The sequence below is a fragment of the Anolis carolinensis genome, chromosome 5 (assembly GCF_035594765.1).
Source record: "Anolis carolinensis isolate JA03-04 chromosome 5, rAnoCar3.1.pri, whole genome shotgun sequence".
Classification (NCBI taxonomy): Eukaryota; Metazoa; Chordata; class Lepidosauria; order Squamata; family Dactyloidae; genus Anolis; species Anolis carolinensis.
In genome coordinates this window covers 162,136,927-162,162,923 of record NC_085845.1, presented here as the reverse complement: position 1 = coordinate 162,162,923, position 25,997 = coordinate 162,136,927, and the positions used below count along the sequence as shown (strand labels likewise).

General features: G+C 41.2%; 1 protein-coding gene across 4 annotated transcripts in view; it reads left to right on the top strand.

The window, feature by feature from the left end:
* Nucleotides 1-25,997, top strand: part of atp2b1 (ATPase plasma membrane Ca2+ transporting 1) — a 100,357-nt gene that overhangs the window by 61,154 nt on the left and 13,206 nt on the right. For all 4 annotated transcript variants that reach the window (XM_062982797.1, XM_062982798.1, XM_016993752.2 and 1 more), the window contains exons 6-15: nucleotides 8,784-8,927; nucleotides 18,302-18,340; nucleotides 19,252-19,407; nucleotides 19,992-20,206; nucleotides 21,182-21,424; nucleotides 22,400-22,641; nucleotides 23,936-24,173; nucleotides 24,981-25,160; nucleotides 25,239-25,326; nucleotides 25,841-25,947. In XM_062982797.1, coding sequence (XP_062838867.1) covers nucleotides 8,784-8,927; nucleotides 18,302-18,340; nucleotides 19,252-19,407; nucleotides 19,992-20,206; nucleotides 21,182-21,424; nucleotides 22,400-22,641; nucleotides 23,936-24,173; nucleotides 24,981-25,160; nucleotides 25,239-25,326; nucleotides 25,841-25,947 — 1,652 coding nt within the window. The remainder of the gene's footprint in view (nucleotides 1-8,783; nucleotides 8,928-18,301; nucleotides 18,341-19,251; nucleotides 19,408-19,991; nucleotides 20,207-21,181; nucleotides 21,425-22,399; nucleotides 22,642-23,935; nucleotides 24,174-24,980; nucleotides 25,161-25,238; nucleotides 25,327-25,840; nucleotides 25,948-25,997) is intronic.

The window sequence follows — 25,997 nt, the reverse complement described above, 5'->3', positions numbered from 1 at the left end:
CTTGTACTGTTGTTCCATTAGATTTGTGTGACAGATTTTTAATAGAAGGAAACTTTAGACCCTCTAAATTTGATATGAAAGACACTGATAATATCCTTTTAATTTCTAAGCAGCTCTGCTCGGGCTTTCTCTCTACTAATCCTCAATACCTGAGTGTGTTGTTGTTGTTGTGTGTGTGTATATGTGCCTTTAACTTGCTTGTTAATTCATGGTGCCCCCATGAGTTTCATAAGGTTTTCTTATGCAAGGGATAATCAGAAGTGATGTTGCTAGTTACGTACTGTGAAATATAGTCTACAACACCTGGTATTCTATGGTGGGCTCCCATCCATGTAATATCCAGAGCTTGACTCTAGTTAGTAAAGGTAAAGGTTTCCCCCTGAAATTAAGTCTAGTTGTATCCAACTGGTTGGTGCTCATCTCCATTTCTAAGCCGAATAGACGGCTTTGTCCGTAGACACCTCCAACTGCATGGAACACAGTTACTTATTGATCTACTCACATTTGCATGTTTTCAAACTGCTAGGTTGGCAGAAGCTGGAGCTAACAGCAGGAGCTCACCCTGCTCCCCAGATTCGAACCGCCAACCTTTCGGTCAGCAAGTTCAACAGCTCAACGGTTTAACCCACTGCGCCATCAGAAGCTCTTGTTAGCATCCATGATTGAATGGAATCTAGTTCCTTTAGGGTATTTAGGCAGTGAGTTTGCTGTTAGTGAGTAATAAAACTGCATGTGTTGTTTGTAGTACATCATTTTAAATTGGACTTCTAAAATGTTCTAATGATTATTACTATGAGCTTTTAATAATTAGTTAATTTTTCTGTTGATTGGCTATTTGAAATGCTATTTTGAATGGAAAGTCAAACAAAAAATGAAGTAATTGAATGCTAGTCAGTCATGAATTATGACTATAAGCCAGAAAGCCATAAAAAGAATGGATTACATTGGAACCTCTTTATAAGTGCACTCTGTTTGAACCTGTCTGAACGCCATAACAGTTCGTTTTTAGGAGATTCTCAGTCTTGTTGTCTTTCACTAGGAGCTCGTTTGTACTGTATTTCAAATCACAGAGCTGAATTCAGTAATTTTGTGCACTAAAGGCTCTGGGGAAAAATAATACTGAATTGTGGGAATACCAAATGTTATCCTTTCTTTTGGACTATGTTACAGTTCAGTGTGACACGATATAAGATCATTCCTTCTACATGATATGATGTTATTTTGTTTACTGGCACAGAAAAAGTAAGCATGTGAAATCATTACAGTAGACATAACATTTTTATTTTACCAGTACGATTTCACTAAAATGACCATCAAACCATAGTGCAAAGGGGGCTTGTAAAGGGTACATAGCTTGACTCCTGACGAGAGCCGTTGCATATGTTGTAACCAGCTCTTTACCCCCCCCCCCCCCAGGTCACTGTGTTCTTTCTAAACAACTGCAGTCTGTTCATATCCCCATCTGTCTCTCCCTTCTTTCTGCATACCATCTGTTCCTGTTCTTTTCTTTCAGCCGATGTTCCACTTCTTCCATCCTGTCTTGCCCCTTAGGTCTAATCCATTGTCCAATACTGCAAAAGGTTTTCACTGATTGCAGTATGTGAATTGCTATGAATTCTGGACAGGCAGGATGGTTAGCTGATCTTCAACAGGCAGGTTGAAATGCATATCACTTCAATAATGTATAAGTGATATTTGGATACAATCAAAAGATCAAAATTAGCATATTTACATTGCTCTTGTGCCCACCTCCCTTTTTTTTCAGAATAAGTATTTGTAGTTGTAGAGACTACCTTTTTCCAGCCTAGGAGCCCATTCACAACTTCACAATTATAGCTGCATTGTTCCATTTTAACAGCTGTGGTTTCATTCTGTTGAATCCTGGGATTTGTAATTGAGTGAGGCACTGCCTGAAAATTCTAAATGCCCTTACTTGTACTGCAAATCACAGGATTACATAAGGTTGAACAGGCATGGGCAAACTTTGGCTCTCCAGGTCAAGAGAAGGGCAGAATATACATTTCTCAAATAAATAAATACATAAAGTATCCCCTCTAGAAATGTGTATGTTCTCCAATGTAACTTTGTGTCCAGACTGATATAGAATTGCCTGGAGAGCCTTGAAAATGCCATATCTGCATACCTGTGTGAGAGTAAGTGAAAATGTAGATATAGGTCCCCTGGCTACAGAGATATAATGTCATCATGATGTAATGTGAATGGGTACTGTGTTTTTTTTTAACTGTCCTAAAACACAAGGCCAGATTGGAATACCAAGCATGGGGCAATGGGTCACTTTACAAAACTTGATATTTTATTATATTTTTCAAAAATATTTCTTGTTGTTTATTCATTCAGATGTTTCAGACTCTTCGTGACCTCATGGACTAGCCCACGACAGAGCTCCCTGTCGGCCGCCACCTCTCCCAGCTCCTTCAAGGTCAAGCCAGTCACTTCAAGGATACCATCCATCCATCTTGCCCTTTTCCTTTTTTTCTTCCATTTTCCCCAGCATCATTATCTTCTCCAAGCTTTCCTGTCTTCTCAATATGTGGCCAGAGTACTTCATCTTTGTCTCTAATATCCTTCCTTCCAGTGAATAGCTGGGCATTATTTCCTGGAGTATGGACTGGTTTGATCTTCTTGCGATCCAAGGCACTCTCAGAATTTTCCTCCAACACCACAGTTCAAAAACATCCATCTTCCTTCGCTCAGCCTTCCTTATGGTCCAGCTCTCATATCTATAGGTTACTATGGGGAATACCATTGCTTTAACTATGCGGACCTTCGTCGCCAGTGTGATGTCGATACTCTTCAGTATTTTATCAATATTGGTCATTGTTCTTCTCCCAAGAAGTAGACGTCTTCTGATTTCCTGGCTGCAGTCTGCGTTTGCAGTAATCTTCACGCCTAGAAATACTAAGTCTGTCACTGCCTTCACGTTTTTTCCTTCTATTTGCCAGTTATCAATCAGTCAGGTTGCCATAATCTTGTTTTGTTGATGTTTAACTGCAACCCAGCTTTTGCACTTTCTTCTTTCACCTTGGTTATAAGGCTCCTCAGCTCCTCCTTGCTTTCAGCTATCAAAGTAGTATCATCTGCATATCTAAGGTTGTTAATGTTTCTTCCAGCAATTATAACTCCAGCCTTGGATTCATCAAGCCCCTCATGTCGCATGATGTATTCTGCATACAAGTTGAATAGGTAGGGTGAGAGTATACAGCCCTGCCGTACTCCTTTTCCAATTGTGAACCAGACTGTTGTTCCATGGTCTGTTCTGACTGTTGCTACTTTGGTCATTATACAGATTCTTCAGGAGACAGATAAGGTGACTTGGTATCCCCATACCACCAAGAACTTTCCACAATTTATTATGATCCACACCGTCAAAGGCTTTAGAATAGTCAATAAAACAGAAATAGTATATTCAAAATATACTTAACTAGAAATCACAAATAGCTCTTTCTGTATCTTAAAGCTAAAATAATTAGTTGAGGAATACCGTAAGATGTACAATTAAGAAGCACATGTAAATAGTAAAGAGAAATTATACTTGGTGTAAAATAAGCATTCCTTCTTGGTGCACTTCATTTAAAACAGTTTTGAGGTTTTTGGAGAGGGCATTATTAAAATATGGAGTGATTGGGGAAAAGGAAATCAAATGCATGTACCATTTATTCCAAGCATAATTTTAAAAAGATTATCAACAACAGAAGGACAAGCACTTTTTTTCTTTTTATCAAGAAGTTATTTACAGTGGTATTCTCCTATAAAGGTGCTACAGTATCTTTATAATTATTCATCCTCTGCATGCATAAATGGGATGTACAGAAGCAGAATTTTGAAATTACCAAAGCAGTAATAACTTCAAGATGGAGGCTTGATATTAGCTTATTTGGTGAAAATATTGGTTTTATATATTTGATACTCTAGTCCAGGGGTCCTCAAACTTTTAAAGCAAAGGGCCGGTCCACAATCCTTCAGACTGTTGAGGGGCCAAATTATCATTTGGGAAAAAAAAAAAAACAAATTCCTATGCACACTGCACATACCTTATTTGCAGTGCAAAACAACGACAATAACAATGAAAGAACAATATATATTTTAAAATGAAAATAATTTTAACCAACATAAACCTATCAGGATTTCAATAGGAAGTGTGGGCCTGCTTTTGGCCAATGAGATAGCCAGGTTAATTAGGATTGTTGTTGTTGTTGTGTCCCTTCAAGTCATTTCAGACTTTGAGCGAGCTTAAGTCCAAAATTATTTATTTATTCATTTACTACATTTATTTACAACATTTATATCCCACCCTAATCACCCCAAAGGGAACTCAGAGCAGCTGTATGTACATACAGTATATTATACACAATATTAGCATTATATATTACTATATTGAACTATATCACTATACTGTAATATTATATGTAATATATAACATATAATTAATATTATATGGTATTATTATTAGTATTATCTTGTATAAAATGATAATATTATTATCAATATCATATGTATATAAAATATATTATATTACTAAAAAGGATATAAAATATTATATTATAAATGAGAGCGGGGGCCAGGTAAATGACCTTGGAGGGCCACATCCGGCCCCCGGGCCTTAGTTTGGGGACCCCTGCTCTAGTCCATGGCTTCTCAAACTTTTAAAGCCACAGAGCCCTTTTTAAAGGAAAAGTTTCTCGTGGAGCCCCAAGAAACTTTTGGACGTTGGTGCCACATTGCATTTTAAAATTTGACAGATGGGCCTGGGCAGTGGCAGATGAATGGAGAATGTTTATGTAAACTAATTGAAAAAACATGAACAAATTCCTATGTACACTGCACATATCTTCTTTGTAGTGCAAAAGAAAGAAAGAGCATTACAATATTTAAAATGAAAAATAATTTTAACCAACATAAACTTAGCAGTATTTCAGTGGAAGATATCAGGGGCCATCCAGTCCAATCTGTTTCTGCCATGCAGGAAAAGCACAGTCAAAGCACCACCAACAAATGGCCATCCAGCCTTTACAACAACAACAACAACAATAATAATAATAGTGCGGTTTTCTGGCATTGTATATTTCTGCCGCTTCTGTGACTGTTCATTTGGGTTTTGATGATTCCGTAGCCCACTTGTCGATGGATGTCCAGAATCAGCAGCATCCACCACGGTCCTTTTTATCCTGGGCGACGACCGAGCCAGTATAGACTTCATTTTGGTTTGATTCGCCATAATGCCAATGGGTTAGGTGCTCTTGGTTCCATTCCTCAGCTGAGGCCTCTCTGGCTTGGTTGGACCTGCCGGTAGTTACACTACTGCCAGCACAGCCCTCAGCGTCCTCGGAATGGTTAAGTCCCCCCCCCCCACCTCAAGGTGGCACCCGCGGGGGGGGGGGGGGTCACACAGTCCTAGACACTTGGGAAGTGTTCGACTTGTGATTTTGTGATATGAAATCCAGCATATCTATCTTGTTTGCTGTGTCATAATAAAATAATAATAATAGGACCAACCTCAGGAACCTCTTTCTGCCATGCAGTAGAAGCACAAATTAAACCACACCCAACAGATGACCATCCAGCCTTTGAAATAATAATAGGAGCAACTCCAGGGGCCACCCAGTCCAACCTGCTTCTGCCTTGTAGTAAAAGCACATTGAAAACGGGGCAGGTAAGCCATGGCGGCAGAGGCAGAGAGGCCTTGCAGATTGTGGTGGCAGCTGCGGGGTCTTGTAGGCCATGGCGGCAGTGAGGAAGCCTTGCAGGCTATGGTGGTGGCAACCACGGGGAGGCCTTGCAGGGAGGGCTTCTAAGTCGTGGCAGCAGCAGCAGAGAGGCCCCATAGGCCAAGCTGGCGTCAACAGGGCTTCACAGGCCACATACTTCCTAGGCAGGGGCAAGCGGGGGGCCCACTGGGTCCCCACGGAGTAGATTGTGAACCACTGTTCTAGTCCAAAAACGTACGTGTGCGTGTGTGTATGTATGTATGTATGTGTTATGGAGTGAATAAGATTGTGGTTACAGAGGTGGGTGTACAGCTACCCAGTTCATACCCATACAACCAGTCTGGCATCCTGCCTTCATCCATTATTGTTATATTGTTTGAGTGTGTGGATCTACCTTTAACTGAATTTAGACATAGGGATTTTTTATATTGTATATGTAGATCGAGAGATTGATTACTGATGACACAGAATAAAGTGAATTCATTCTGTTTTCGGGGTCTACTGAGCATCATTAACTCAGCCTGAGCTCTATTTGAGGCTTGCTCTGTAGACCCAGACAGCATCTAAACATGGCATAGACATTCAAAGCTGAAAAGGTGATATCTAAAATTAGAACAGGGCTTTTAACTATTGGATTGTCTGATGTACCCCACAGTACCTTGTGTTCACTGAACAGGAGTAGAAATCAGAAGGGTTCTATGGGATTGCAAAAGTGGAAACTTGATAAGACACCTTATCTTATGGCATTCAATGCTTTCTGACAGAAACTGAATGCACTAAAACAGTAAGAGTGCATGTCAGGTTTAACTGCTTCCAATCCCTTGTTATCAAAGCTGCTGGAAGATTTTCTAGGCCTACAAATTAATCCTGTCTTTGCACGAATCTTTGAGTAGGAACTACTAGTCCACTACATCCAGGTTGGAAAGTCAGAATCACAGATCCTGAGCCATGTGCACAGTACATGGTTCCCCAAACTACTGAGATGGGAGAGTGGGGAGCAGATGAGGATAGGAATTGTGTCAGCATCACATGTTTAAAAAAGTATTCAAGACTTAATGTAAAGTTTTGCAATATTATGCTAGGGATGGGATTTACGCAGACCTCCAGATGTTGCTAAACTTTAACTTCTATAATCTCAATCCACCACAGCCAGTAGATGAGGAATGCCGGGTGTTGTAGTCTGAAACGTTGCCTGATTTTCAACCCTGTATTAAACAATTGTGCTTTAAAGAGTTCATGGTATGGTCTCCTTGGCAAATGTTACAACATTATTATTTAACTAGAGTTTGTCTACTCCATTGTCTAGGTTGCTCTTATACTACACTGTTCTATTATGTGGAAATTAATGCTATTTCCACAGGTTTGGTGATCTGTGCTCTCAAACTACTGAATTTGATCTTCTCTCTCTGCAATTAAAAATAACATTTCTTTGCTTTGTTCCCCCCTCCCCTTTTCTTTGCTCTCTTGCGCCTTAAAAAAACCAGTCTGCTCTTACTGGTGTCTCTGTCAGTAAGAATATAGTAGCTATAAGGAAAGCATTTGTTCTGCATGTAATGGTACCCAGTGAATGACCAACTAGATTACTGGGTTTAAATTCTGTTTGGCTGGAAAGGAAAGCCATCTGTCTCAGAGTTATTTCTACAGGCATAGCTCAGGACCCAAGGCAAACAGATCTTTTAAAAGTAGTCCTGTCTGTAGAATCAGCAGATGGATTACATTTCCATCCCTTTTGGCACGCAAAAACTTTGCAGGGGTAGTCCCAAGGCTACAGCAGGGAATAAAGACAAAGTTGCTTAAATTGTTAATTGGAAGAGGCTGGCATTCTTAGTGGATTATTTTTCCGTGTCAAGAGCGGCTTGAGCGTGTCAGACTTAGTGGCTGACATAGGGGTAGGTTCAGGTGTTTGCCTGTATTTCATCTCTCCTTTTCCTCTCTCTTCAGTTGTTGTGGAGATGGGGTTTTTCCTGCAGTGACCAATGAGCTGACTTGTCATGAAGCACTGCAGCCACTAGAGCCATTTTGGACATGTTAAAGAGCGGGGGGGGGGGGGGGGGGGGGTTCAAAGAAGCATCTGGCTATTCAAAATGGTATATTATCAACAGAGATTTTAAGGCAAACCTGGTTCAGATATTTCTGCAATCTTCTTCCCCACTGAATGGATAGCTGTAATGTACCTCTACGTGCGATACTCTTATGCTGTGTTGTTCAATGTTGGATCTTGGCCAGTGTGTATATACATGCATACTTTCATGGGTCTGATAAGAGAAACATATCTTTCACATATGAGAAGTACAGAACTTCTCCATCTGCCCCACCTTACCTCCTTGCAGTCTATTCCTAATGTAAGTGATTTGGGGAGGGAAAGGCAGCTTGATTGCAGGAGGGATGGCAACAAGAACAAAAAAGACAAATAGTTCTGTACATGGTATCTGCTACTTCTAATTTTAAACTCTTCTGTCCATCACCACTATTTCAGGAAATGCTTTCTTTCAACATGAAGAACAACAGCCTTCAATTAATTTGGCTCTTATCTCAAACTGCATTACCATATTATTGGGCTAACATGGGGGTTGTTAAGACAAATGTCTGCCACCAGAAGCTTGAGAAGCGGGTATACATACAATTATTTTTAGATACTTGCTAGTAGATTATTCTGGAACTAGGATTTTGTGCATTATTCAGATGTCTTAGCACTATTTGGAAGCTTGCAGCTGCAAGATTTTCTAATGGTTGTTTATTGAATGGTTTTGATTGTCTGTGTTTTGAGTATTCTAAAATCTTTATATTTTGAAGACTTTTTGTTCAAACTATAGTAGATTCTTGTAAAATAGGAGTGGGCTACTTGATTTTTTTCTCCTAGCTAGCATAGAGTTAATGGTGAGGGATTATGGGAATTGTAGTCCAAAGCATATTGAAGTCCACTGTTACCACATCCTGCTATGAAACATCAGTAGAACTTAAACACAGGCAAATTGTGCAACTGCAGCATACTTTACAGCCAGCTAGAGAAATTTCAACCTTATATAAATATGAACAATGAACAAATTTGCATTTCAGGTACTCACGTAATGGAGGGTTCAGGAAGAATGGTAGTTACTGCAGTAGGTGTGAATTCACAAACTGGAATTATCTTTACCTTGCTTGGTGCTGGAGCTGATGATGAAGAAGAGAAAAAAGAAAAGGAGAAAAAAGATAAGAAAAGTAAGCATAAAGTTGTAAAATCTCAAATACTTGGAATTGTCTCTACTGGTACTTTATGTTCAATAACTTATGTTTTATAGAATTCTTCCATTCAACTATGCAAAATTGATGATTTAAGTAGATCCAAAATGACTGTGAAACTACTCCTATACCTCTTTCAGCTCTGGAAGAGAAGTTTGAAAATAGAATCATGATCTTTACTATCACTGAATTCTCTCCATGCCTTCAGCAGACAGTTTACTAGCCACTTCAGTCCAATAAGTTTTCACTTTAGGACTCTTTAATTGTATCACAAGATTATGGTGTGTTAAGCACGCTCTGTCAGATCACTGGAAGCTCTACAGAATATAATACAGAAGCAGCATCCATCTAAAACAGAAGTAGGGGAAGTGTCCAAAGTAAGACTATATCATTTAGCATAGTGAAATTTAGGTCGCTTCCTGTTTCAAGATATGTTTTCCATATGGAACTTTCAAAATAGGAGTGGGAAATGTTTTAATGTATCTTTCCTACCCATCCAACGCCTTGGTAGTAAGAGTAAATTAGTACTGTCATTTTGATGCAAATAATCTGAGGAAAATTAGACTTATTTTCAAGACACTATTGCACATATCATTTTTAATAAATGAGAACTTATGACAGCCAAATAGTAGGTACACTGCCATAAAGGGTCTGAGCTTTTATATTTGAATCCTGTTCTACATGATGCCACTGGGGGTAGGAAAAAAGCACTAATTCTGAACTGCCCATTGAGCTTAATGGTAGTTTACCATTTCTCTTCCAAGCTGTGATGACTCATGGGCCTTGTAGTCCTGCTCATGACATTGTAATGCCTGATGAAGAAGAAAACTACAACAATGGAGTCCAGGCTTCTACAAAAGAAACGCCGTTCTTTGCAAACTACGGCTTTGCAAACTACGGCTATCCAGTGGTGGCGCAATTAAACCCCGTGACTTTCAAACTCCAACTTCCACGTTCAATGCGCATTCACCCAGTGTTTCACCGCTCCCTGCTCCTTCCGGCGGATGGTGTGCGGCCAGATGTAGACCGGCCGGGCCCCGTCCCTATTTTGGTGGATGGGGAGGACGAGTTCGAGGTTCAGGACATTTTAGATTCTCGCTTTCACCGCCGCCGCCTGCAATATCTCATTGACTGGGTGGGTTTTGGCCCTGAGGAACGCTCTTGGGAAGACGCCTCCACAGTCCATGCTCCTGATCTAACCCGCCGCTTTCATCAAACCTATCCCGCCAAGCCACGACCTCGCGCCTCGGGGAGAGAGTCCCAGTTTGGGAGGGGCCTTGAGGAGGGGGATAGTGTGATGACTCATGGGCCTTGTAGTCCTGCTCATGACATTGTAATGCCTGATGAAGAAGAAAACTTGGGTTTTTTACCTTCTCAGTCAGAACTGGAATCTTCTCAGCCAGATCTTTCCCAGGCAGATCTGGGAACCTTGCACCTGCAAGAAAGTTGTGTCCCAGAAGTATGTCAAACAAACCCTGAGCCTACATCTCCCGTGTTCTCTCGCCATGAGTTTTGTAAACAACAGAGGGGTTTGGAAGCAGCTTCGCGCAGGAGTGCGAGGATAGCAGCTAAGAATGTACCCAATTAAGTCTGCTTTTCGTGAGAATCTTTAAGGAGTCAGACATCTGGTCTCAGAGTTTAGCTTTCGTTTCTGGTTCCCAGAGAACTGCTTCGGCGGGAAAGTTAGACTCTTTATAGGTGTTTTACCCGCGTAGTAACTTCGCGGAGTCAATTCGTCAGCCTCCGGAGCGAGTTGTGTCTGGACAGCGCGCTCCGATTCAAGCCTCGTTCCTGCTCAAGCCTTGCCTTGTTTCCAGCCTTCGTTCCTGTTTCCCAGCCTTTGTTTACCTACGGATCTTGCCTTGTTTCCCAGGACTAACCCTTGCCTTGTTTCACGGATTTTACCAAGTTATTCCACGGACCTTGTTCTTGTTCCTCGTTACCTTGTTCCACGTTTCAAGCCTTGTTTCAAGTATCAAGTTATTTCCTAGCCTTGCTCAAGTTCATGGACTAAAGGACCTTGTCATCTCCCCTCACTTTGCCTGGCAAAGTGAGTGTTTCGGTTATTGGATTACAACTTTGGACCTTAATATTTCATATTGGACATTGTTTCTTTGGACTAATTTTGACCTTTCCTGAAAGGTCTGCTTCTGGACTAATTTTTACATTTGCTTTTACTAACTTTATATATTTCCTTAATAAAGATATTAGATAGAATCTGGCCTCTGCGTATGGTTATTGGTGCTCTGTAGCCTGGGTCGTGACAGTTTGACTCCGCCACCCTAAGCACCAATTAACCTCGGCCAGAATGTCTACCGGAACCGTACCTGGGCCGAGCGGCCAGCCGATTACCTACACCATCGACAAGGATGAGGTGGACCGAATCCGTGACAAGCTCAATGCACAGGATGGGGAAATAAAGGGTTTGAAGGAACGCGGAATCCGTCTTCCGGCCATGGCGTTGCCAACCAAATTTACTGGAGAAGCTTCTAAGGTTCATGTTTTCCGTCGCCAATGCCAAGCTTATCTAGAGGCCCGTGATGCCGAGTTTCCCCAGGAAGACATCAAGGTGGCGTGGATTTACAGTCTCCTAGACGGGCCAGCGGCTAACTGGGCGACGGCTCTGTTCGACCAAGCCTCCCCACATCTAAGGTCAGCGCAACATTTCTTGGACCACCTTAAGGCGACCTGGGGAATCGAGGACAATTTGGAGGCCGCCGGGCACAAACTCCGCCGCCTCTTCCAAGGAGACAGACCCATGTCTCAGTACATAGCCGAGTTCCGAGTGCTGGCCCACAACACCGGCTGGAACGATGTTGCCCTCAGAGGACAATTTCGGGAGGGTCTCAACATTGAAATGCTGGAGGAAATCTCCAAGGTGGATCCTCCCCAAACGCTGGAAGCACTCATCGATCAATGTTTACGGGCTGAAGTCATGATTGCCAACAGAAAACAGTGGGTCCGAGGCCAGAGCGGTAGAGCTGGGGCAAAACCCTCCGCTCCCGCCAGCGTTCAGCCGCGTCCAGTGTGGAGACCCCCACCACCATCCCCATACCCCAGAGGGAGCGAGGAGGTGCCGATGCAGTTGGGCAATGTGCGTCCCAGATTAGATGCCGCCGAGAAGGCCCGCCGCCAACGCCTAAATCTCTGCTGGTATTGCGGGAATGGGGGCCACTTCGCCAGAGAGTGCCCAGCCAAAGGGAAGCCCGCCGCCCGTCTTGCGGCGGCGTCCTCCACGGAGACGAAGGCGTCTGAGGCGGCTGGCACACAGCCGGCGGGGGAAGCCAACGACCGGGCGTAGAGAGGCTCGCCAACCCGGTCAAGAAACCCGTTCAAGAGCCGCCAACCGGGGTCCTGTTCCTTCTAGTGGTCACCTTATGGTCAGCAAAAAAGGGACCCGTCATGATCCACGCCATGATAGACTCAGGAGCTACCAACAATTTCATTGATAGAGAGTATGCCGACTCTCTGGGATTACAATATCATGACTTCAAGAATGCCCGTGTGGTGCAAGCCATTGATGGTCGCCCTCTCAAGACGGGCCCCGTAAGCCAGTGGTCGGAACCCACCAGGATGTGGATAAGGGAACATATGGAAGAGATTTCCTTCTTTGTTACTGAGGTTCCCCATTTCCCTGTGATTTTGGGGATTCCATGGCTGACACTTCACGACCCAAGCATCTCCTGGTCCAACAGAGAACTGCAGTTTGCTTCAAAGTACTGCCAAAATCATTGCCTCGTAGCCAAGGTCTGCCATGCCACAGACACCGAGCCCATTATTACCTTGCCAAAGAAGTACTCCGAGTATTGGGATGTATTCAATGAAAAAGAAGCCGAAAGGTTACCCCCACATAGACCTTATGACTGTGCCATTGACTTGGTGGAGGGGGCCCCGATCCCGCGAGGGCATCTCTACTCCCTGACTGAACCAGAGCAAGAAGCTCTCAGGGAATTCATAGAGACAAACCTTCGCAAGGGATTCATCAGACCCTCTCAATCCCCAGCCGCCTCCCCAGTGATGTTTGTGAAGAAGAAGTCAGGGGAATTACGCTTGGTGGTGGACTACAGAGCATTGAATAATATCACCAAGCGGAACAGCTACCCCCTGCCCTTAATCTCGGATCTACTAGACCGACTTCGAGGAGCCAAGGTTTACACCAAGCTGGATCTTCGGGGGGCTTACAACTTAGTTCGCATCAGAGAAGGGGACGAGTGGAAGACCGCCTTCCAGACTAAATTCGGATTATTCGAGTCCCGAGTTATGAATTATGGATTATGCGGAGCTCCCGCAACGTTCCAGCATTTTGTCAATGACATTTTCCAGGACTATCTAGATAGGTTCTTGATAATCTACCTGGACGATTTTTTGGTGTTTTCTAGATCACAATCAGAACATGAGAACCACGTCAAAATGGTGTTACAACGATTGCGGGATCATGGACTTTATGCCAAGCTGGAAAAATGCGCTTTTGATCTACAAGAGGTAGATTTCCTTGGATACCGTATCTCGCCTCTAGGGCTCTCCATGGATCCAGCCAAGGTTTCCGCAGTATTGGAATGGCGGGCGCCAACTAACAAGAAAGAGGTGCAGCGATTCTTGGGGTTCGCGAACTACTACCGCAAGTTCATTCCAGATTTTGCCCGCTGGTCTGACCCAATCACTAGCTGCATCCGTGGAAAACGGCCCTTCCGCTGGACTGATCAAGCAGAGAAAGGGTTCCAGCAACTAAAGAAATTATTCACTTCCCAGCCAATCCTTCAGCATCCAGATCCTGAAACCCTTTTTGTGGTGCAAGCGGACGCCTCTGATGTGGCAATTGGGGCTGTGCTCCTACAACCGGTGGGAGATCACCTTCATCCTTGTGCTTATTATTCTCGTCAACTAACCGCACCAGAGAGGAACTATACCATTTGGGAAAAAGAACTATTAGCCATAAAGGCAGCTTTTGAAACTTGGAGACATTGGCTAGAAGGGGCCAAATTTCCCATTGAAGTCCACACTGATCATCGGAATCTAGAACATCTAAGAACTGCCCGCAAGCTAAATCAAAGGCAGCAACGTTGGGCTTTATTCTTTGAACGTTTCAACTTCCAGATTCATTATGTGACCCCAGCCCAAACCAAGCAAGCAGACGCCCTGTCACGTAAACCAGAATACGCTGCAGGACGCAAGGAGACCTTTGAATCCCAACTACTACAACCCGAGAACTTTGCCACGCTCACAGTGGGGAACACCAAATCCACTCCCATTGATTCAACTCCCCCTAATCCAGGGCCCATCTGTGCTCAAGAAATCAGGGCTAGTCAGCAAGCAGATGCCTGGGCGCAGGACCAACTTCGTCAAGGTCTGCACTTTCCCTTTTCGCTTAAAGATGGACTGCTTTGCTATAGAAATCATGTTTATATCCCACCCGGACCGGGCAGGGAAAAAGTACTTCGTCTGTGTCATGACTGCAAACCAGCAGGGCATTTCGGACTATTTAAAACCATGCATTTGATCCTAAGAGATTTCTGGTGGCCCAAGATCCGCAAGGATGTGGAAAAATATGTTAACACCTGCCCAGTATGCCAGCGCTCCAAGATAAGAAGGGAGAAGCCCTCAGGGCTTCTACACCCCCTTCCTAACCCATCTCGCCCATGGGAAATAATTTCTGCGGATTTTATCACTGACTTACCACCTTCCTGTGGATTCACCACGATCCTAGTGGTGGTGGACCTTTTCACCAAGTTAGCCCATTTCATTCCCTGTGAAGGTCTTCCCACGGCCCAAGAGACTGCAGATTTATTCCTCCAACATGTTTTCAGACTACATGGATTGCCCAAGAGTTTGGTCACAGACCGTGGATCCCAATTCACCTCTCGTTTCTGGAAGGCACTACAAAAACTATTGGGCATAGACTCTCGTTTATCTTCAGCTCATCATCCCCAAACGGATGGGCAAACGGAGCGCACCAATGCCACTTTGGAACAGTACCTTCGCTGTTATGTAAACTACCAACAGGACAATTGGGCTTCTCTGTTACCACTGTCGGAATTTGCCTACAACAATGGAGTCCAGGCTTCTACAAAAGAAACGCCGTTCTTTGCAAACTACGGCTTCCATCCACGTTTCTTTCCCCCTGTCATTGAAACTTCAGAAGTTCCCGCAGCAGAAGATTGGCTGCAGGAACTCACAGCGGTGCAACAACTTTTGCTCCAGCAACTGGAACAAGCCAAGGAGGACTATAAACGTCACGCGGACAAACATCGCCAGCCGGGCCCCGAAATCAAGGTAGGAGATCGGGTTTTTCTGTCCACTCGCTTTTTGCCCTCCCACCGCCCTTGCCGGAAGTTAGATGCCCGTTTCATTGGCCCCTATCCAGTGGTGGCGCAATTAAACCCCGTGACTTTCAAACTCCAACTTCCACGTTCAATGCGCATTCACCCAGTGTTTCACCGCTCCCTGCTCCTTCCGGCGGATGGTGTGCGGCCAGATGTAGACCGGCCGGGCCCCGTCCCTATTTTGGTGGATGGGGAGGACGAGTTCGAGGTTCAGGACATTTTAGATTCTCGCTTTCACCGCCGCCGCCTGCAATATCTCATTGACTGGGTGGGTTTTGGCCCTGAGGAACGCTCTTGGGAAGACGCCTCCACAGTCCATGCTCCTGATCTAACCCGCCGCTTTCATCAAACCTATCCCGCCAAGCCACGACCTCGCGCCTCGGGGAGAGAGTCCCAGTTTGGGAGGGGCCTTGAGGAGGGGGATAGTGTGATGACTCATGGGCCTTGTAGTCCTGCTCATGACATTGTAATGCCTGATGAAGAAGAAAACTTGGGTTTTTTACCTTCTCAGTCAGAACTGGAATCTTCTCAGCCAGATCTTTCCCAGGCAGATCTGGGAACCTTGCACCTGCAAGAAAGTTGTGTCCCAGAAGTATGTCAAACAAACCCTGAGCCTACATCTCCCGTGTTCTCTCGCCATGAGTTTTGTAAACAACAGAGGGGTTTGGAAGCAGCTTCGCGCAGGAGTGCGAGGATAGCAGCTAAGAATGTACCCAATTAAGTCTGCTTTTCGTGAGAATCTTTAAGGAGTCAGACATCTGGTCTCAGAGTTTAGCTTTCGTTTCTGGTTCCCAGAGAACTGCTTCGGCGGGAAAGTTAGACTCTTTATAGGTGTTTTACCCGCGTAGTAACTTCGCGGAGTCAATTCGTCAGCCTCCGGAGCGAGTTGTGTCTGGACAGCGCGCTCCGATTCAAGCCTCGTTCCTGCTCAAGCCTTGCCTTGTTTCCAGCCTTCGTTCCTGTTTCCCAGCCTTTGTTTACCTACGGATCTTGCCTTGTTTCCCAGGACTAACCCTTGCCTTGTTTCACGGATTTTACCAAGTTATTCCACGGACCTTGTTCTTGTTCCTCGTTACCTTGTTCCACGTTTCAAGCCTTGTTTCAAGTATCAAGTTATTTCCTAGCCTTGCTCAAGTTCATGGACTAAAGGACCTTGTCATCTCCCCTCACTTTGCCTGGCAAAGTGAGTGTTTCGGTTATTGGATTACAACTTTGGACCTTAATATTTCATATTGGACATTGTTTCTTTGGACTAATTTTGACCTTTCCTGAAAGGTCTGCTTCTGGACTAATTTTTACATTTGCTTTTACTAACTTTATATATTTCCTTAATAAAGATATTAGATAGAATCTGGCCTCTGCGTATGGTTATTGGTGCTCTGTAGCCTGGGTCGTGACACAAGCATAGCATTATGGTATTGTAGAAATAGGGCTATGAGTTCTGAGTGAATAGAATTCTGACTAGACATCTGTGCTTCTGGAGTGCGAATAAATATATTTGGGATTTTGTAACATGAATGAGATTTTTCCTGAATATTAAATAATTCTTACACTTGAGCAGGAATTTAGGAATCGTCTTGTACAATATATTAAACTCAGTGCTTGGTGTGATTGCAAAGGATGAAATCATGTGTCTTTCAAAACTGTAATCTTGTTTGGGATTTGGATCATGTATCCATTACCCTTAGTCTGAGGCAATCAAGGTGGGATCCCCACTGCTTTCATTTGTCTCTGAAGTAAGTACAAGGGGAGAAACCTGCCTTCTTTTGGCTTAAAGAAAAATGAAAGAGTTTCCCCTAACCCTGTATATTTGCTGGATTTAACCATGTGCTTGAAGTAGAAATATAATACAATCCGCCCTTGGTGTCACTTGGAGTTTGGTTCCAGGACACCATCCCACATGTATAGCAGAATCCGCGGATGCTGATGCCCCATTATATACAATGGTGTAGTAACATTGAGACCCTTATATAAAATGGCGAAATCAAAGTTTGCTTAAATATTTTCAAACCATGGGTAGTTGGATCTATGGGAGCAGAATCAATGGATGTGGAAGGACAACTGTATATAAACACTCAAGATTTGTGTTTTGTAATAGCATTACTGTTTGTATTACAACATGCATCTGGAATAGCTGTCAATGTAGTTGGTAAGAGATTAAAATGAAATGTGAACCTAAACTAATCTGTTGTTTTTTTTACATTTTGTTTGAATTGAAAGAATAAAAATGGTTTTTCAGGAATAAAAAGTTACTGGGCTGTTCATTATAACGTAGCCTCTAGAAATGAGATTACAGGCAGTTCCCAAGTTACAAGCAAGATAGGTTCTATAGGTTTGTTCTTAAATTGACTTTGTATGTAAGTTGGAACAGGTACATTTTTAAGTATAACCCCAGCATATATAGCTAGCTAGCTAGCTACCTTTGGATAGCATAGGAAAGGGTTAACATTCATGTGGTGTTTCTTTTGTCATCTGTGCCCCCGAACAGGAGATTTCACCTCACTTTCTTTCCCTGTGATAATTGGATTTTGAAAAATGTGGTTTGTTGTGGAAACAAGAATTGGGAATAAAACTTCAGCAGAGACAACTTTTCCCCATGATAACTCTTTCAAGAGCAAATTTTCCTTCTGTGGTGTGTGTGTGTGGATTTCTCTCACTTCCTGTTGTCTCACCCCTGTTCTTAACTATGAGTCGTTTGTAAGCCAAATGTTTGTAACTCAGGGACTGCCTGTATTAGGTCTTGGTACCTCTTGGTACTTAATCTGACTAAAGAAATTATTGAATGGAGTACAATTCCCATCATCATAATTGGAGTTGTAGACTAACACATGCAACCAGGTGGTTGGAGAATCTGGAATGGACTGTTCTGGAGCACCTTTGCATAGCACAGCAGTAAGCACTTACTAGTTAGACAAATTAGAATAATCTTTCTATGCTATTCAAAAATATCTTTACTTAATAAAAAAACCCCAAAGGTACAAAATCTCCAAATATAAAAGTCTTTTTAAATGAACCACTGTTTTTTGTTTGCAGATAAAAAACAAGATGGTGCTATTGAAAACCGTAATAAAGGTAATGAACAATGCTTGTTACATTTAAGTTAATTGGTGCTGTAGCATTTAGGCAAAACTTCTGTTTCTATTTTAACTTTGTTGTGCTTAATCTTAGATCTAAACTATATAACTTGCCCTCACAATGTAGTATTAGGATGCTGGAGCTCCAAGCTACTCGTGGCACTGTGCTGTTGAATAGGAGAGAATATGATGCTGTCACCTGTTAACCATAATTTTACTCTAATAAATTCATGTTACTCTAAAGTCCCTGTTACTTCTCAGGCACTTAGGTGAAAAAATTGAGTGAAATCTAAGAAGCCACATGTTCAGACTTTGCTTTATCACCAAACATTTCCCGTGATGTGCCTCCAGCCTCCCTATTTCCTGGTCCTATAGAATATGAAGTTAACTAGAAAGGGATAGTGTCAGATACTTGCCAACTGTGTACTAGATATCTGGCAGTGATAGTGCATCTTTAAACCACAACAGGAAAGAAGCAAATCTCCTTTATCTTTTGAGCCTCCTGAATTTCATAAAACCTGGAGAAAAGGATTCTGCCATGCTACCCTTTTCCTTAGAATCTTGCAGAAAGCAAACATGATTCTTGCCCTCATGTTTTCTGGCATATATAGAATTTAAGAATGTGATTTTTTTTTTTGCACTCAGCGGGGCAAAGAAGGAGAGGTGAACACTTGCCACTTGTGAGTGGTATTGCTGATATCCAATTTACTGCTGAGTACTCAAATGTTTGAAGTGTCGGCTATGTTAGTTCACATTTAAATAAAGGCAGATTGTCAGGTTGACCACCAAGGCAGATAACCTTAGTACCTGAGAGACAGAATAAGTTTCAGTGGAAAAATATTTTACATTGAGGTTTACTCTAAAGTGTGTGGGGAGGTTATTGATATATTTGTGTTTTTGAAAACTTAGCAAAGGCTCAGGATGGTGCTGCTATGGAAATGCAGCCCCTGAAAAGTGAAGATGGTGTTGATGGGGATGATAAAAAAAGAAACAACATGCCCAAGAAAGAAAAATCAGTTCTACAAGGGAAACTCACAAAATTAGCCGTTCAGATTGGCAAAGCAGGTATGACTTTTCCATTCTTGGTCCTACATAAGAGGAAAATGTATTTAGATTATTATTTTTGTGAATAACAATCAGGAAGAGCAGATCATACAGTCAGTAGAAAGTAATGTTTTGTCCCTGGCCTCTCAGAGATTCGGATTTCTTAAGAATTATGTATAATGAAGAATTTACCTTTTTTCCAGCTCCAGATGGGATTGATGTTCTTGAGCTATTTGCTACAGAACCAAAATCTTCTGAATCGGTCACTACCAATTCACACCTTATAATTTTGTGTGTGCTTAGGTTTTCCCCAGCAATATACCCCAATTTACACTTATTTTGAATAGAATTTGCCATTTTATTGTTCATTCACTCTGTTGTATGGGCTCCTTTGTGACTATCCTGAATAATGTTGCCACTTTAGTGTTCTCTCCTAACTCTAAATATGTGAGTTTATAAAAAGCTGTCCAGATATAGTACTTAGATTTGAATCAAGCATTCAGCTTAAAAACTAAAATGTTAAAATGAACTAGACATTAGAAACTTACTTTCTAGACTGCACTTCCATAATGAAAAGTAAATTGGTTTTCTTTTCTTTATACAAGGATTACTCATGTCAGCCATCACAGTCATCATTCTTGTATTGTTTTTTGTAATTGATACCTTTTGGGTCCAAAAACGCCCATGGCTAGCGGAATGCACACCTATATATATTCAGTATTTTGTGAAGTTCTTCATCATTGGTGTTACCGTTCTGGTTGTGGCAGTTCCAGAAGGTCTTCCGCTTGCAGTAACTATCTCACTCGCTTACTCTGTAAAGGTATGTATGAAAAAATATTGTTCTGTAGATTACCATGATAGATAATCTAAATGCCTACTGCACCCTATCCCTATCCATCAATTTCCAAAGGTATCCACCTTCAAAGGAAAAGAATCCAGAAGTTATCTTTGAACTCCCCCATCCCCAGTGTATGGCTTATTTGATTTCTCCATTACAGTTCTAGAATATGTATGTGTGTGATACACATATTTATGTGTATGCCACCTCTGTGAGAACTTCTGCCTTCTCTTTTTTCTTCATGGAAAATTCTCTTTGTACTCAACTTGTTGCAGGACAGAAAGATTGGGGCAATAGGAAAAAAAGACAAGATAGCTTGTGGATTGGTTTCCTTAAACACATAGTTTTTAAAATTGTTCCCCCCTTGCTTACAAACTGCGCAGCACATCCACCATTTCTTCTGCCTTTTGTAAGGCATTGGGAAGAGTAAGGTATTGCAAGGAGTTCAGATATGACAAGTTTGGCCCAAGTAGTTTTTAAAATTCACCCAAAAGAAGACAGCACAACAAGAAACTGCAAAGAGACAAATGCAAAAGCATAGCAGGTAGCACAAAGGAAATTGTAGTTCAATTAGTGCCAAGTGCAAGAGCACTCACTATGGCGTAAACAGAAAAGGAAACTGCAGAGGAAGAGGAGGCATGGCTGCAGGGGGTGAGACTTAAGAGGAGACAAGTCCATATGAAAAATATTTCTTGGGTACACTCTATCATGGAGGCTAGTGGTTTGCCAGTCCTCCACTAGGTATAATATCTTTCTTTGCCTTTGTAATGAGTTTATTTCTTCATAAATTATGATCATTCATAAAATAGACATTTGTTTATTTGATTCTATATAAACATAAAATTACTGTGTGCTTTCCTGAGAATCTCAGCTTGGGTGTGGACAGTTAGAATCAAACAACAGAAAGTGCTTCATTACTCTTGAGACTGACTTGGTCTTTCTTTTCTTTATATATAGAAAATGATGAAGGATAATAATTTGGTCAGACATCTGGATGCTTGTGAAACAATGGGAAATGCAACAGCCATTTGCTCGGATAAAACAGGAACACTGACAATGAACAGAATGACAGTAGTCCAAGCCTTTATCAGTGAAAAGCATTACAAAAAAATTCCAGAGGCACAAGCTATTCCTGAGAAAACTTTGTCATACCTTGTAACAGGAATCTCTGTTAATTGTGCTTATACTTCCAAAATCTTGGTAAGTGCAAAATAAAAGGTTTAAAATTGTTTTTGTAAGAACATCCCAAAGGTTTAAGGGCTCAAACATTAGCTTAGCATGTTTCCCATTGAAATCAGAAGGTCCTCAATCGATTGTAAGTCTCACCCATACATTTAGATGGGTGAAATTGAAAACAGTATTTTAATATATGTGTCCTACTAACGTAGTAGGTGCACATTATTAAAATGTTACTAGGATAACAAATCAACTTTTCTGTATGATTCTAGAAATATTTGGCTGAGATTTCATAGCTGGATAGTTCATTGATAACTGGCTTTATGGGGATATTCACTAATGGCACTATCCTCTAGCAGTATAATTTTGCTTCATTTCTAAGTAGATACGTTGAAAATACGTTGCAAATAAATCCAAAAATGTTAGTGATTACATTTTATTCGTTAGAATCGTAGAATAATAAAGTTGGAAGAGAGCACATGGGCCATCTAGTCCAACCCCCTGCCATGCAGGAAAAGCACAATCATAGAATCATAGAATAATTCATGAGCATCATTTTTACTGTACAAATCTTTGCCTAATATTGTAATACACTTTTGGCCTTTGGCATTCTGAGAAAAATAAAAAGAAGTGTAAGAATGGATCCTCTTAGACCCTTCTGAGTTGCTCTTTTTAACATTAATGAGTGAATTGTTTAATGTATACAAATCTTTACATGTGCACTCTGCCCTGAAGATAAATAACTTTTATAAAAATCTTGCTGTGTATTTGACATTTAATTGAATATACCTCATTTCACTTTATGAAAAAACTTCATGAGAATTGCATGTCCTTCGAAACGTATAAACTAAAATATCTGATTTCAGATTATATCTGCTTAATCTTTGGTTTGTAGTTTCTCATTTAATAAATTTCAAGTTGCCAGTTTCTTGTTTTAGCACATTTTCTGTGCTGTAATAGAAAATAAAACTTTCTCGGTGGGTTTATTCTGTCTTTCAGCCTCCTGAAAAGGAAGGTGGACTGCCCCGCCATGTTGGTAATAAAACTGAATGTGCCTTGCTGGGACTACTACTGGATTTGAAACGAGATTATCAGGACGTTAGAAATGAAATCCCAGAAGAGGCACTCTACAAAGTCTACACTTTTAATTCAGTCAGGAAATCAATGAGTACTGTGCTGAAGAACTCGGATGGCAGTTTCCGGATATTCAGCAAGGGTGCCTCAGAGATAGTACTTAAAAAGCAAGTTAACTTTTGTACTTGTGGTCTCCTATGTGATTAGGTTCCTGAAATGATGCCAATGTTTAGTGCTTCTCAGTTGCTTTTATAACTAACTGATCCAGAAACCTTTCTCCATAAAGAGTTGGTATCAGAATTATGACACATCTAGAACAGAAGCTGAGTAAAGTACTTTTCAAATTTAGGTGTGCTTTTTCACAGAAGTTCTCCATCAGGGGTTGGACCACTATTGGAGCTCTTGCTGCTGTTAAAAATTGGCAGCAGCCACTGGAATTGTAGCTGCCACTGGGATTTTTTTTACAAGTGTGTGAGGTCTCTGTAGTGTGGGAAAGGTGTTAGAACATCTGTCTCAGCCATATATTTCTGAAAGACACTACAGACAAGAATATCACAAATTCTGTAGTAGTAATGCAAAATAAGGGTGCTTGAGATCTCATGCAGTCCACAAACTATGTGTTATCCATGCCTATTCTGAGTAAACTCAAAGTTTTGTTTACTTCCCATTAATTAGCATGATTGCTTGTATATAATGTAATGTAGTGACTACTTTATATTAGATTAATTGTAAAATGTAATTTTAGAGAGTGCCAGTGTGATTTAGTAGTTTGAGTGTTGCACAAGGGATCCATAGAACATGGCTTTAATCCACGTTCAGCCATGAAATACTGTGTGATCTTGGGCAAGTGACACTATCTCAGCCTCAGATATTTATTTTAAGTACTGTTTTTCTCCTGAAATAAGACTCAAGGCAGTTTACAGATAAAAGTACTTTAAACAACTCCATCTGAAAAATTTTGCCCAAAAAATCCCTATTATATGTTTGCCTTGGGGTTGCCATGTCAGATATGACTTGAGGGCAAACAACAATAAAATCTTGGTTACCTACATTATACTACATTCAATTTTATCCAGAAGTCTGGGAAGCCTTTAGTTGGGTTAACTAATATTGGACATATACAATTCAGGGGTGGAAACTATGACTGACAGGTTTTGAAAATGCTCCTCATTTAATTGCTTTCCATTAGAGGCTGATCGGAGTTGTAATCCAAAAACATCTGGAGAGCCACATTAATATGTCTTTCCTAGCCGTTTTTCTTTTTCTTTTAGCAGTCTGCTTGAACTTTCTATTAGATACATATAGTCAAGCCAAAATGCAAAATCAGGTTTTTTAGTGGGGATATAGTTGGGGTATCCCTATGATTTAAAACAGGTATTCTTGTCAAGGACAAAGGAATTTGTTTGGAAGGGGTAGGTTAAAACCCTTACGTGAGACTTACGAAACTCATTTTGTTTTCAGATGTTTTAAGATATTGAGCGCAAATGGTGAACCCAAAGTATTCAGACCAAGGGACCGTGATGATATTGTAAAAACGGTGATTGAGCCCATGGCCTCAGAGGGACTCAGAACCATATGCCTAGCATTCAGAGACTTCCCAGCTGGTGAACCTGAGCCAGAGTGGGACAATGAAAATGACATTGTCACTGGTCTTACATGCATTGCTGTTGTGGGCATTGAAGATCCTGTGAGGCCTGAGGTAGGAGGAAATAAGTGTATGTTTGTGTATTCTTCACTAAAATAGCCTGTTGTCTTTTCTGGGAAGTCAGCCAAACTTTGTTTAAAAGCATACTAGGACACTTCGTTAATTGTTTACAGATATAAAATGCCCTGTGTTGTCAAGAGTGTTGCTAGATTCATAATCAGAGATGCTCCACAATATTGAGAGAGCCAAAGCCGGATTGGGGGGGGGGGGGGGGGGGACTATTGTGTCCTTAATCCTGTTGATTAGTTTCAACTAGAGTAGATTACTTCAATCAAATACAAAGTACTGACTAAATTACTTGATAGATGTTTGTTTCGAGTAGCTGACAGCCCTCTTTGGGAGGAAAAAACTAAGCAACACACGTATGTTAGATTTGTTGGAAGTATTTTTGTCAAAGTCTAGTTTTACCTTGGGGAGGGAGAATGTGTGCACGACAAATAGCTGAAAGTCAGGGGAAATGTTTACAAATCTAAAACTCACAAGGTTATAAAATTCTTACCTGATGAATTCTGCAGCAAAATGTGACTCAGAGGGACTAAAATATGTAGGACAAAATGTGACTCATAGGAACTCCTAGGCTTGGATGAGGGTTAATGAATGATAATGTGCATGAATACTAGTTGAGCTTATTGTTAATGTTGCTTGATCCAGATTGTAAATTAAAGAATTATATATATATTATACACACACACACACACAATTATATCTGCATCCCATCCTTGGTAACATGAAAATGTGAAATGAACCATTGGAATTATAATGGCAAAGCATTTGTAATAAACAGCTATCTCCTTCTCATAGGTACCAGATGCAATTAAAAAATGCCAGCGTGCTGGTATAACTGTACGTATGGTTACTGGTGATAATATTAACACTGCCCGTGCTATTGCTTTGAAATGTGGCATTTTGCATCCTGGTGAAGATTTCTTATGTTTAGAAGGCAAAGAATTCAATAGGCGAATACGTAATGAAAAAGGAGAGGTGAGTGTAGTTAATGGGTCATTCAATTTAGATATTAGAAATCGTAAGTTACAGGACTAATCTAAATTATCTTTACAGATAGAACAGGAACGAATAGACAAAATTTGGCCCAAACTCCGTGTTCTTGCAAGGTCTTCCCCCACTGACAAACACACATTGGTGAAAGGTAAGTCAAATAATTTAACATTGACACACTTATCTATAAAAATGCTAACCTACTGTGTTTGGATAGAAATGTGTAGGTGTTGGAGAGCATGGATTGTAATATGACACTATGTAACAAAATTTGAAATATTGTATGTTCCTGGTTTGAAAGTTTTATTCCTGTTTAATTGTGTGGTACCTACTTAGAAAGTAGTTGTGAAAGTAGAAAGTATTTTCTGTGGCTGCCACAAACTATGTTGAATTGGTTGAGACTCAGATATATGAGATATTCATTGAAAAGCTATAGCAAAATGTGCTGAAGGATGTCCCGCAAAAACAAAGTTTTTGCAGTTTAATAAACTTTTTCCATATTTTTATGACAGAACCAATTAGGAAGTATTTATAACCCAGGAACAAAACTCTTGTTACCTAATGTAATATAAACATTGGTGTTTAGATCCACATGTGGTAGCTCATAATTCTCAGTTCAAATTTATATTTTTGTAGCTATACAAATATTTTTGCTTTCATTTTAGGCATAATAGACAGCACTGTTTGTGAACAGAGGCAAGTTGTAGCAGTGACTGGTGATGGAACTAATGATGGACCTGCTTTAAAAAAAGCAGATGTTGGTTTTGCTATGGTGAGTTAAATTAAAGTGTGTTGGGTCGTGAGATGTTAATCTGGCTCAAG